The sequence below is a fragment of the Vicia villosa genome, unplaced genomic scaffold (assembly GCF_029867415.1).
Source record: "Vicia villosa cultivar HV-30 ecotype Madison, WI unplaced genomic scaffold, Vvil1.0 ctg.004338F_1_1, whole genome shotgun sequence".
NCBI lineage: Eukaryota > Viridiplantae > Streptophyta > Magnoliopsida > Fabales > Fabaceae > Vicia > Vicia villosa.
This window is the reverse complement of record NW_026706415.1, coordinates 69135-82563: the sequence shown is the minus strand read 5'-3', so window position 1 is coordinate 82563 and position 13429 is coordinate 69135. Positions and strand designations below refer to the sequence as shown.

Genomic DNA, 13429 nt, shown 5'->3' with positions numbered 1-13429 from the left:
CATTATCCACTGCTGAGGCAGAATATGTAGCTGCTGGAAGCTGCTGTGCACAAATATTATGGCTCAAGCAACAACTTCTTGACTTTGGTATTAAGCTTGATCACATACCTATCATGTGCGACAACACAAGCGCCATAAACTTGAGTAAAAACCCTGTCTTACACTCACGTACCAAACATATTGAAATAAGGCATCACTTTCTACGAGATCATGTAGAGAAAGGAGACGTTACTTTTGAACATGTAGAAAGTGTTGAATAGTATATTCAAGGCAAATATTTTTAAATCGTATCCACAGAGATTGGGTGATATTACCGCCGTTCTATAGTTACTATTATTTTAAGTTCGAAAGATAACAAAGTTGTTTTGTTTTGAAAAGCTATTTGTTCTAATTAAGACAATTATAAGACAATAGAATAAAACTTGTTTCAATAATAAAAGATTGACAAGATTGGTTTTGGTTTCACTATTCCTATCTTCTATGTGACTTTAACAACTAATGCATAACTTCAATAGCAATGAAAATGTTCTAGTATCCTCTCAACAATGTTTATGTCTAAACAAGGTTGTGAAAGTTAATGTATTAATCTTTAGATGATCTCTCACTCTAACTATCAATACATTAAGCTTGATTGATTGATACAAATAGAAAAGTGGCAAATAAATCTATCTCTAGCATTTATCCACTACTTGATAAAATGTTGTAGAACAAGACTTGAAATATATTTCTCAATCATAAATCAAATCTAAATATGAAATACAAAACAACAACATTCATCCATTTCAATACTAATGAAGTTCATACAAAAGTGTTAGAGGAAAAACATAGTTAACAAGAATAGCTACTACCTCCAATCTTGCCAAAGTGGGATTTAGCTACTCATCACCATGGTTGACAACAAGAGGAATGAAGAAGAAGCTCTAAGCATCAATCTCTCACAAAGGTGCAAACTTTTCTCTCCAAAACCCTAATCTCAATGTGTGGTGTACAATTGAATAGAATGTTCTATTTCCCCTTTTTATCTCCCTAAATAACCCCTAATTCGTACTAACTTTTAATCTTTAAAAGATAAACCCTTTCTCATGACAAGTGGCAACCAAATAAAAGAACAAATTCTGCAGCGCACTGTTTGCGGGGCAAACAGGGAATCTTTTGCCACATCAGTTTCACTTCAAAATGGGACTTGTTCAGCATCAATCAGTTGGCGGGGCAAAGGATGTTTGCGGGGCAAACAGGCTTCATCAGCACTTCTTTTGCTATTCCAAGTCTTCAAGTAATTCCTCTTTGCTTCCATGAGCTTCAAACCTAATTAAAGCACTACAAAACTAACAAACATGTGAAATAACAATTCAAATGAACTAAAACTTAACAAAATTGCAAAGTTATTAAATTGTACGAATAAAAGTGTGATTATTGAATGAAAAGTGGTTAAAGAGACCAAAAACAATATATGAAAATTAGTACTATTTGGTCCCTAACAACTCTCCCCAACTTACCATTTTGTTTGTCCCTAAACAAAAATTCACAAGAGTAGCAAGAGCAATGCACAAGAGAATGATGGCAAGGTAATCGAACACTCAAGTGGCTCAAAAGTATAAGTCTTTCCAAAGTACACTCACCACAATGCTAAAACAAAGCATGAGAAAGAATGATGGCAAGGTGCAAATTATTATCAAGAAATTCCAAAAGAGACATGTCAAAATTGAATCAAACCTACACACACATCATAGTAATTATGAATACAAGAGGGTTTACTTTCACTCATTCGGGCATTTAAATCAACAACAACTCAAATCATGCGTTCACCATAACAATTTCAAAAATTATGTGCAAAATGAGAATCAAGGGGGCTTTTATAGGTTGTAGTGTGGCTTGGGTTACAAAGAAAGGATTTTATTAGAGGGAATTTAAACAAAAAGGCTTATCCTAAGGGAGCATTCCTATCAATTCACTTAACAACAACACTTGTTTGAATCCCCTTTTCTTTCTTTTCTTTTTCTTTTTCTTTTTTTTTTTCATTATTTTTCAACAACACATAACGGGAACGATTTTTTTCTTTTTCTTGCCCCATAATTTCAAAATGTGTTGTTCTTTTCTTATTACCACAAAACTCCTAAGTACCACTTTTCATTTGTTTTTCAATCAACTCTCCCCAACTTTAGGATTCAAACCATATTAGATACAACAATGCTCCCTACATAGACATAGGCACAAGGCAAAATTGCAACCATTGCGGTGAAGGTTTTAATGAAAGAACAAAAAATTAGGATTCACATACAAAATATTTTCAATAATCACATGAATCCTAATGAGCTCAAAGGGGTTGACTAAGAATCACTCCTCACAAGGTTAATTGATTTAGCTTTTTTGGTCAAGTGGTTTTTCTCAAATTCAAACAATGCCTCTATCACTTTCACACTTTTCACAAACAAGAATAATGCATGGTTTAGCATGATAAAAATGAGTTGAAATAAATTCCGGTATCCCGCATTTAGTGTACAATGGAAAGTTTCCTCACAATTGGTTAAGTTCTAAATTTTGATTCAAAAATGACATGTGACTCGAGGAATTTATGCTAAGTAATTTGCACACACCATCAACTAACCATGTTAAGTCTAGAGAGCGATAAAGTGTACCTTAATTTTCCTTGATACCGATTCTCATCATTGCCACTCGAAGTGTTAACCAAATCAACTCTTGTCCGTGCCCAATGGTTCCTCAAGATTCCTTTGCAAAAGAACAATTAAACAAAACACTTTGAAAAAGTTAGGTTAATCACTTTCCACCCAAACACACAATTAAACTACAATAATAAAAATGCAATTTTTAAATGGTTCAAATGGTGAAACGAGAGCCACCATAAAGTACACAAATTAAAAACCGAAAAGTGCAACAGTAAATAAATAAAAATAAAACAGAATTCAGACTAAATAAAAATCAAAATACAAAAGTGTTGCAACACTACTTCAATCCTCTTCTTCATCACCACCACCAACTGTCCCGATCACATCCACCAATTGTCCCGATCACATCTTCCATCGTGTCATCCTCATTTCCGGTACCACTGCCTCCTGCACCCCCCATGAAAAGTGGCCTGCCCACAGGCCAATTTGCATAAGCATCATACTCCGCTTCCAAGGAATGTGGGTGAAGATAGGGTATTAGAATGGGAGATGAGTTTAGTGAGGACGAGAGCGGTAGAGTGAGAGGAGATAAGTAAAAATAAAAGATAAAAATAAAAAAAACTAGGTTAAATTAAAAGCTAAATTTTGTTTTGTTTTTTTTTTTTTTTTGAAAGTGGAAATATTTTTTTTTTACTGAAGTGTTTGCGGGGCAAACACCTGTTCGCGGGGCAAACAAGAAAAATTTTCTTTGTAAAATTGGCTTACTCACTGTTTGTGCTCTGTTTGCGGGGCAAACAGTGTTTGCGGGGCAATCACTGATGAAAATTTCTTTTTCAAAATTGGCAGACCTGTTTGCGGGGCAAACACCTGTTTGCGGGGCAAACAGGAGAAATTTTCTTTGTAAAATTGGCTTACTCACTGTTTGTGCTCTGTTTGCGGGGCAAACACCTGTTTGCGGGGCAAACAGGAGAAATTTTTGAAAAATGCCAATTTTTACACTTAACTTCCACTTCCTTTCAAAAATAGTTACTAAATAAATCTGAAAACAAAAATCAAAAAGCATAATAGAATTTACTTACGACGTTGGGTTGCCTCCCAACAAGCGCTTTGTTTAACGTCGTTCGAGCTCGACGGTTTGATGGTGCACCAAGGCTTGACGAGCGAAATGACACACCATCGCGGCTTGCTTATCCATCGTGGTAGCCTTTGAGTCTTTGTTCCTTTACAGTCCAGCTTTCTTGTGTTTTAGGGTCCTCCACCACAATGGCTCCATCATTTCGCACCTCTTTCACCACAAATGGCCCCGACCACTTTGACTTTAACTTACTAGGAAACACCTTGTGTCTTGAATTGCACACAAGCACCATTTGTCCAACTTCAATGTTTTTGTGATAAGTCTTTCCCTCATGATTTGCCTTCTCCTCGTCCTTGTGAATTTGATTTGCCACCTTAATGATTTCTCCTTTTTCATCATCGATTCGAAAGTTGTCATGTTCATCCTTATGAGGCTTCATAGACTCAAAAAGAGTAAAAATTACCTCTTTATCTTGCACCCTTACTTTCATAATCCCATCATCGATATCAATCATCATTCGGGTGGTCTTCATGAATGGTCTTCCAAGTATTAATGGCACATCACGATCCTCCTCCATGTCGACTACCACAAAATCAACCGGGAACAAAAATTTGTCCACCTTTACCAGCATGTCTTGTACAACTCCATATGGTGAAATGATAGACTTATCAGCTAGTTGTAAAGTTATCCTGGTGTGTTTCATCTCAATGTTCCCCAATCTCTTGACAACGGATAAAGGTATTAAATTGATGCTAGACCCCAAATCAACCAAACCATTACTAATGTAGTTACCTCCAATGGTGATCGGTAAAATGACTCGTCCCGGATCGGCTTCCTTTCTTGGGGGAGTTTTTTGAATAATTGCACTACAATGAGCATCAAGCACAACCGTCTCTTCATCCGTGTACTTCTTTTTCTTTGTGAGCATCTTCTTCATGAATTTTGCATACTTGGGCATTTGCTCCAATGCTTCGGAAAATGGAATATTTATGTGAAGTTGTTTAAATATATCCATAAATCGAGCGTAGCGCCTTGCGTCTTCCTTCCTTGACTGCACATGCGGGTAAGGTAGATGTTGGAGAGGAATTGTGCTCACATTCTCATTTCTCTTTTTATTCCTATTCACTTTTTTGTCATTTTTCTCTCTTCCTTCTTTTTCTTTCCGCTCTTTTTCAACTAATTCTTCCTCCACTTTCTCCTCACTCTTTTCTCCCTCATTTTCAACTGTCACTTCCTCCTCTTCATCTTCAACTATTATTTCCTCCTCATCTTCCACTATAACCTCTTCATTTACGCCACTATTCACCTCCTTCCCACTTCTTGTAAAAATGGCTTTGCAATGCTCCTTTGGATTGGTTTGGGTGTTGGCGGGAAAGGATGCTCCCGGTTGTTGCTCGGACAATTGCTTTGCAAGTTGACCCACTTGATTTTCTAAACTCTTTATGGCCGCTTCATTACTCCTTTGATTAGCCATGGATGCTTGCATGAATTGTGTAAGAGTGTCTTCCAACTTTGAGCTTCCACCTTGAGATTGTTGACCTTGACCTTGAGGGTTTGAATTTTGATAAGGATTTTGATGTTGATAGTGTTGATTGTTGAATCTTGAAGGTTGAAATCCTTGGTTATTTCTTTGGTAAGGATTGTTGTGAGGTGGAGGCTGCCTTTGATAACCTTGATTTTGATTGTTGACATAATTCACTTCTTCACCCTCGGGAGGAGGACAAAACCCGGTCGGATGGTCACCTTGACAAAGTTCACAACTTGCTACGTGAGAAGTCATTTGCATCCCATGAATTTCCTTCATTTGTTGTGGGAGCTTTGACATTTGCTTGGTGAGTAACTCAACTTGTTGAGAGAGAATCTTGTTTTGAGCAAGGATGGCATCATTAGTGTTTAATTCAAGAACACACGGCTTCCTTTGTGATGGACTCCTATCATGTTGAGTTTGGAGATCATTGAGCGCCATACGATCGATTATCATTATTGCATCCTCCGCGCTTTTTGACATTAGAGAGCCACCCGCGGTAGCATCCAAAAGTGTCTTGTGCACCGGTTGAAGTCCATTGCGGAAGATGTGAATTTGTGTGAGATCATCAAAACCATGACCCTTGCATTTTCTAAGCATGGATTTGAATCTTTCCCAAGCATCATTTAAGGACTCGTTGCTTCCTTGATTGAAAACCGCGATTGCCGTTTTGGCCTCCATGAATCGGGATTGAGGAAAATATCGTTCTAAAAATTTTTCTTCCAATAGATTCCAATCCGTCATCACATTTGGTAATTGATCAAGATACCATTCTTTAGCTTTCCCAATTAATGAATGTGGAAATAGCCTCTTGAACAATGATTCTTCATTCGCCGCATCAACTCCCGTTGAACCTGCAATCTCGTAAAATTTGGTGAGATGTGCGAAAGGATCCTCATGATCCATTCCGGTGAATGGATTTGCATAAACAAGTTGGAGGATTCCGGTCTTCATCTCCGTATTTGCTCCACCTTGAGCATTGCGTGCGAATTGGGCGGTGCGTCTTGGACTATTGGCGGACATTTCGGTTGGAACAACACCCGCCATGTCTCCTTCAAAAGTCTCTACAACTACTTCTTCAATGTGATTGTTAGAAGAAGTAGATGCCTCTTCTCTTTGTCGCTTCTCTTGGGCTAACTTCCTTCTTCTTCGTGTCTTGCTATTGAGCTTTCGGAGTGTTCTCTCAATTTCGGGATCGAAATGAAATTGCTCTTCGGAAGCCTTTTCTCGCATACACAAGAATCTACAAAACTAGCAAACCAAGTGAAACGAAAAAGCAATATTAATAAAGTAACAAAACTTAAAACAATGAACTATTGCAATGCTTGCAATATCAAACGCCAATCCCCGGCAACGGCGCCAATTTGTTGAATAGTATATTCAAGGCAAATATTTTTAAATCGTATCCACAGAGATTGGGTGATATTACCGCCGTTCTATAGTTACTATTATTTTAAGTTCGAAAGATAACAAAGTTGTTTTGTTTTGAAAAGCTATTTGTTCTAATTAAGACAATTATAAGACAATAGAATAAAACTTGTTTCAATAATAAAAGATTGACAAGATTGGTTTTGGTTTCACTATTCCTATCTTCTATGTGACTTTAACAACTAATGCATAACTTCAATAGCAATGAAAATGTTCTAGTATCCTCTCAACAATGTTTATGTCTAAACAAGGTTGTGAAAGTTAATGTATTAATCTTTAGATGATCTCTCACTCTAACTATCAATACATTAAGCTTGATTGATTGATACAAATAGAAAAGTGGCAAATAAATCTATCTCTAGCATTTATCCACTACTTGATAAAATGTTGTAGAACAAGACTTGAAATATATTTCTCAATCATAAATCAAATCTAAATATGAAATATAAAACAACAACATTCATCCATTTCAATACTAATGAAGTTCATACAAAAGTGTTAGAGGAAAAACATAGTTAACAAGAATAGCTACTACCTCCAATCTTGCCAAAGTGGGATTTAGCTACTCATCACCATGGTTGACAACAAGAGGAATGAAGAAGAAGCTCTAAGCATCAATCTCTCACAAAGGTGCAAACTTTTCTCTCCAAAACCCTAATCTCAATGTGTGGTGTACAATTGAATAGAATGTTCTATTTCCCCTTTTTATCTCCCTAAATAACCCCTAATTTGTACTAACTTTTAATCTTTAAAAGATAAACCCTTTCTCATGACAAGTGGCAACCAAATAAAAGAACAAATTCTGCAGCGCACTGTTTGCGGGGCAAACAATGTTTGCGGGGCAAACAGGGAATCTTTTGCCACATCAGTTTCACTTCAAAATGGGACTTGTTCAGCATCAATCAGTTGGCGGGGCAAAGGATGTTTGCGGGGCAAACAGGCTTCATCAGCACTTCTTTTGCTATTCCAAGTCTTCAAGTAATTCCTCTTTGCTTCCATGAGCTTCAAACCTAATTAAAGCACTACAAAACTAACAAACATGTGAAATAACAATTCAAATGAACTAAAACTTAACAAAATTGCAAAGTTATTAAATTGTACGAATAAAAGTGTGATTATTGAATGAAAAGTGGTTAAAGAGACCAAAAACAATATATGAAAATTAGTACTATTTGGTCCCTAACAGAAAGCAAGAAGCAACTAGCTGACATCTTCACCAAACCTCTAGCAACGGAGCAATATTTCAACATTCGTAGGGAATTAGGGATACTCGATATCTCTAATTTGGGCTAATTACGTTTGTTTTCTCTTAATATTATTTCTTTACTTTATGTATATATCTATTTGTCTTGCTAACATTTTTCTTAGCGTATAGATACAATAGATGCTGAGTGTACGGGGGAGCTTTGTTGAGAGATTGCCCTGTTGAGAGATAGATGCTGGATGTACGGGGGAGCTCTGTTGAGTCTTTATCACTTACTACCAAAGCTTAGACGAATGGTTTGCCATCATCAAAAAGGGGGAGTATGTGAATACAAGATTACACTCAAAGATGTTTTTGATTCATGGCAAACTCAAATAAGCATTCAAACAACAAGACGGAAGCAGAAAACCCAAAGAAAAGCAAGCATTGATCACTCATAGGTCAACCCATTATGTTTATATGTTTATAGGTTGTCTCAACACAAGCAAAACAAGAAGAATGCAGAAAAACAGCAGTTAGGTCGACCTACCATCAACCCAGGTCGACCTAAAATGGAGAAAAATTCATATACCCCTGCTAGGTCGACTCACACATCATTTAGGTCGACCTAAATTGATGAATTCTACATACCAGCCTGTTAGGTCGACCTACACATCAACTAGGTCGACCTAATCTGTGAAAATATCCCCAGAATGCATCAGAAGAGGATTCTGGTCGACCTACTCCTTCAACAGGTCGACCTAACTGGGAGCAAAATTCTGCAAGCTCTGTTAGGTCGACCTAAGCACTACAAGTGGTCGACCTAACTGATCAAGAAAGTTCAAAAATCAGTTTTTCTTGGTTCTAACTGTTATGCAATCATATATATTGTGCAAGGGTAATTATTGAAGTAACACCAACGACTGAAAGATACACAAACGCTTCTCATCTTCGTTCTTCATCATCTCCAACACAATTACACATAATCATTCTTGCGTTGCGGGTTAGTGATGAGTTCGATAACGTCCATGGAACGGAATTGAAGATTCCTAGTGGGTGAAGGTTTGTGGGGTTTGTTGGTGAATAAAATCTGCGGGTTTTGTCCTCCACGACGGGTGGTTCTTGGGGGTTTTTATCAAGAGGCGTTCATTGAGGATTCGGCTGAGTGTAACGATTGAGGAACGGGGAGTTCAAGGAATCAAGACACTGCAGAAGGGAATCAAAGTGAAGCTCTTGGATAACCTTGATCTGGCTCAAGATTAAGGGGGAAGAAGATTCAAAGGATCGACATAATTGGTTTATCGTTTATCGCTTTGTTATCTTCTTTGTATATACTACTTTCAACATTAATGAAAGATTACCCAATTTCAATTTGGAATTGGGGGCAGACGTAGTCGTAGCGAGGACGATCGACGAACTGCCTAAACAAATATCGTGTTCTTGTCGCTTTTACTTTTTCATTTACATTCTGTTCATATTTGGTTATAATAGCAAATTGATCAACGATTCGAGTGTTAAGATTGTGAACTAAGTTCGTTCATAAACATCACAATCCATCACACATTGAATTACCTTAAATTTGATCATTATCACCAAGTGTTTGTATATTTGTTTCTATCACTCTTACTGCATTGCAAACATTGTCCATCATACAAAAAGTTAATCTGATTTTCATAAGAGAAACATCTTGATTCTGCGACATATACTCTTATCATTTACTTCAAGTCTTTGACTGGTTTTTTAAACACATATATAATCGTTTCGATAGTGGTTCGGAATAGACGCGAGTCGATTCAGAATTCACTTCCGCTGAAAAGTCGTTTAAATCCGAAAAACTGTGAACGATCTATTCACCCCCCCTCTAGATCCTAAGGCCAGCGTCTAACAAACATGAGTTGCAAAGACATGGGAAAAACAATTCTGTATGGAATCAAGCTCATGGAAATTGAAGCAAGCTGAGTGCTATAAAGCTTCAAGATCAAAAGCAAGAAGGAAGAATGTTATGATATTCTGATGATAGAATATGCTCTAACTCATTCTTTTTCCTTATATGTTCTGATGCATGTTTTGTCCTAAATATGCTCTGAAACATTATTGTTTTTGCTCTGGTACATATTATATGTTCTGATACATATTTTATGTTCTGATTCATTCATGCTCTGACTTTTGTCGTTTAGTTTGTTCTGTAACATTTCAGGATGTAGAGATGCTCTGATGATGCTCTAGTACATTCAACAATGTTCTGATACAATCTAGCATGCAATGATTCAAGAAGAAATTCAAGCTCTGAAGCTGTCCTATGGAAGCAAGAATCAGAAGCTATGAATGTTATGAAGATCTAAGCATATGTGATCGTCTCAACTGAAATGGAAAATACTCAGGGAAGTCCATTATTTATAAATTTCTTCCAGTATTTATTTCCGGGGGAGATTATTTATCTCAAGGGGAGATTGTTAATCTCAGGGGGAGACATATTCACACACTATGTTTATATGCTTATGCTATAACTGTGTAATTGTCTTTAGCCGTCTGATATTCTGATTGCAAATTCATATCATTTATATATGTTTTTGTCATCATCAAAAAGGGGGAGATTGTTAGAACAAGATTTGTTCTGATCAATATTATTAGTTTTGATGATAACAATGTATATGAATTTTGTATGAGATAATGTGGTACTCTAATACTATGCAATTTCCATTTCAGGAATTATATAAAGAGTATGCACAAAATCAGCGCAAGAAGCACTGACTCAGAAGGTTCAGCATGCAACATCAGAACATGGTCTGGCAAGACATCAGAAGATGGTCAAGCAGAATCAGAACATGGTCTATGGAAGTATCAGAAGAACTTGAGATCAGAAGCAGAAGCACTGAAGTTCTCATGGTATCACGCTAAGAAGCACTTCAAGTTCAGAAGACAAGAAGATGCTCTGCACCAAGCTGTTTGACTGTGATGATATTCAAACGTTGTTTACACAAACATCAGATCAGAAGCAAGTACTAGCTGGCAGGCTATGCTGACTAACAAAAGGAACGTTGAAAGCTATTAAAGGCAACGTCAGTAGACACAGCGAAAGCAAGGCTCGAGGTAGTTGACAAAAGAGTGAAACATTAAATGCAATGCTGTACGGATTACACAAAGCATTAAATGCTCCCAACGGTCATCTTCTCAAACGCCTATATATTGAAGTTCTGATGAGAAGCTGAATACAAGACTTTATGCAAAAACGCTGAAACGCTGTTCAAATCAAAAGCTCTCAAACTTCATCAAACTCACTACATTGCTGTTGTAATATATTAGTGAGATTAAGCTTAAACTTAAGAGAAAATCACAGTTGTGATAATAGCTTTATAAGAAGCATTGTAACTCTTAGAATTTGTTTACATTAAGTTGTAAGAACTAGAGTGATCAGGTTGTTGATCAGTATACTCTAGGAAGTCTTAGAGGGTATCTAAGCAGATTGTTCCTAGAGTGATCAGGTTGTGATCAGTATACTCTAGAAGACTTAGAAGTTGTCTAAGTGGAAAACCATTGTAATCTTGTGTGATTGGTGGATTAAATCCTCAGGTGAGGTAAATCACTCCAAGGGGGTGGACTGGAGTAGTTTAGTTAACAACGAACCAGGATAAAAATCATTGTGCAAATTGTTTTTATCTTACAAGTTTTAAAGTTACACTTATTCAAACCCCCCTTTCTAAGTGTTTTTCTATCCTTCATAGTCACCTTTAACCCATCTTGGCCTTTAGGAACGTAGTGGGAGGACTACTCTTGACAAATGTTGAGAACCTAGTCACTACCCGATACTACAATTCAGATAGGTTCTCTTTTAAAGTATCATTGCATGGTGCGAATGCATCATGTCCGAGGGTGCTTTAGAAGGGCTGACAATTCTGAATAACTGCTAGAACCCGTTACTGATTTCATCTCATCCATAGAAGTACCTTTGGGAAAGGCACCTGATCATACTCCATGCAAGCCTTAAGCCAAAAATTGTGTGATTTGTGTGGATTTGTTTTTCTGTGATGCATCATGAATACATGCATTCATAACATGACTAACCCATTTCAAGGAGAAAAAAGGTTTTTTAACCATACTTTGTTTTGTAGGTTATCTGAAAATGGAAATCCTAGTCCGTAAGCCTTTCTTTCTCAACTTCAAGAAAGTACCTACTACACTAAAGCTCTTATGTGATGATATTACTGGTACTCTCGTCCTCATCGAGCCTCTCAACAAACTGATAAGTTTGATGCGAACCAAAGTGGATGAAGCTCTCCTCAATTCCATGATGCAGTTTTATGATCCTCTTCTCCATTGTTTTACTTATAGAGATTTTCAACTGGTACCAACATTGGAAGAGTTTTCTCATATAATGGACATCCCCATACCTGATCAAATTCCTTACACTGGTGAGGAAGGAGGTCCTAAGTTGGAAGACATTGCTGCTGCTTTACACTTACCAAGGGCAAAAATTAACAAGGTTTGGATTAATAGAAGAGACTATTCTGGGATACCTGTGGATTTCTTATACGGGAAGGCCAAGATTTTTGCTAAAGCCTTAAGCATGGATGCTTTGGAAAGTGTTCTAACGTTGCTGATATATGGACAAGTTTTGTTTCACCGTTGCAACAAAGTTGTTGATAGGGCTGCTATTAAGATCTTCCTTAGCAAGAATCCTGTTCCCACTCTACTTGGTGATTTATTGCATTCCATCAATGCTAGAGTATCAAAAAGACAAGGTTGTGTTCTCGGATGTATTCCTCTTCTGCACAAGTGGTTTATTTCGCACTTGCCTCGATCAGTGATAAGGAATGAAGAAGGTTTGACTTGGATTCAGAGAATTATGAAGCTTTCTTATGATGACATCATCTGGCATCAAAAAGAGTTCGAGGGAATCCAGTTATTTGATCGTTGCGGAGAATTCCCTAATGTGCCTCTTCTTGGTACCCCAGGGGGAATCACTTACAATCCTATCCTTGCTCGACATCAGTTTGGTTTTGCTTTGAAAGATAGGCCATGTTCCATATATCTTAGTGCGGAAAATTTTGACTACGATTCCGATACAACCGGAAAAAAGGGCCGTTTCATTAAAGCTTGGTACAAGGTAAAAAAGGTGGATATAAGAGATTTGGGATTAAGAAACTATATTCCTTCAGACCTCTATTTTAGATGGATTTACGATCGAGTCGTTAAGTTTGGAATACCATATCCATCTGAAACATCTATAGTTCCAAGGATTACTCCTCCAGTCATTCCTGTAAAGGTGGAGCCTTATGTACCCGCTCCAGACGAAGACCTTGCTGCCATTGTTGCTTGCTTGAGGCAAGAAAAAGCTGATCTTGAAAAGCGCTTACGTGAGGTTGAGGCTGAAAAAGTAGTGTTAGTGGCTGATGCTAAAGAGCGAGACGGTATGCTTGACTATTTCTCCCGTAAATGGAAGATCGAAGATTTTATCTCTCCAGATCAAATACATTCATGGGAACAAGAGATTGATAGGCTTGTTCAGGAAAGGAACGAAATGATCAAAGCTCATAAGGAAGAGATCAAGAGTTTGAAAAGGAAGCACCGACTTGAAGATTGATTTCTATTTACTT

At 37.3% G+C, this 13429-nt stretch overlaps 1 protein-coding gene across 1 annotated transcript; it reads right to left on the bottom strand.

The window, feature by feature from the left end:
- Positions 1-3811: 3811 nt before the first annotated feature.
- On the bottom strand, positions 3812-6457 carry LOC131641977 (uncharacterized). The gene is made up of 4 exons (XM_058912264.1): positions 5994-6457; positions 5443-5630; positions 4796-5244; positions 3812-4627 (listed from the first exon to the last, which is right to left on the bottom strand). The coding sequence occupies exons 1-4, from the start codon at positions 6455-6457 to the stop codon at positions 3812-3814; spliced, it is 1917 nt and encodes a 638-aa protein (XP_058768247.1).
- Between the last annotated feature and the right edge of the window lie 6972 nt (positions 6458-13429).

Excerpts from the sequence above, each read along its gene's own strand:
- LOC131641977 (XM_058912264.1), bottom strand. The coding sequence starts at position 6,457 with ATGCGAGAAAAGGCTTCCGAAGAGCAATTTCATTTCGATCCCGAAATT. Across the intron at positions 5,631-5,993 it reads ATTGGGAAAGCTAAAGAATG|GAGTCCATCACAAAGGAAGC; the intron begins GTATCTTGATCA and ends TCAACATGATAG. Across the intron at positions 4,628-4,795 it reads ATAAAAAGAGAAATGAGAAT|ATGCTCACAAAGAAAAAGAA; the intron begins GTGAGCACAATT and ends TTCATGAAGAAG.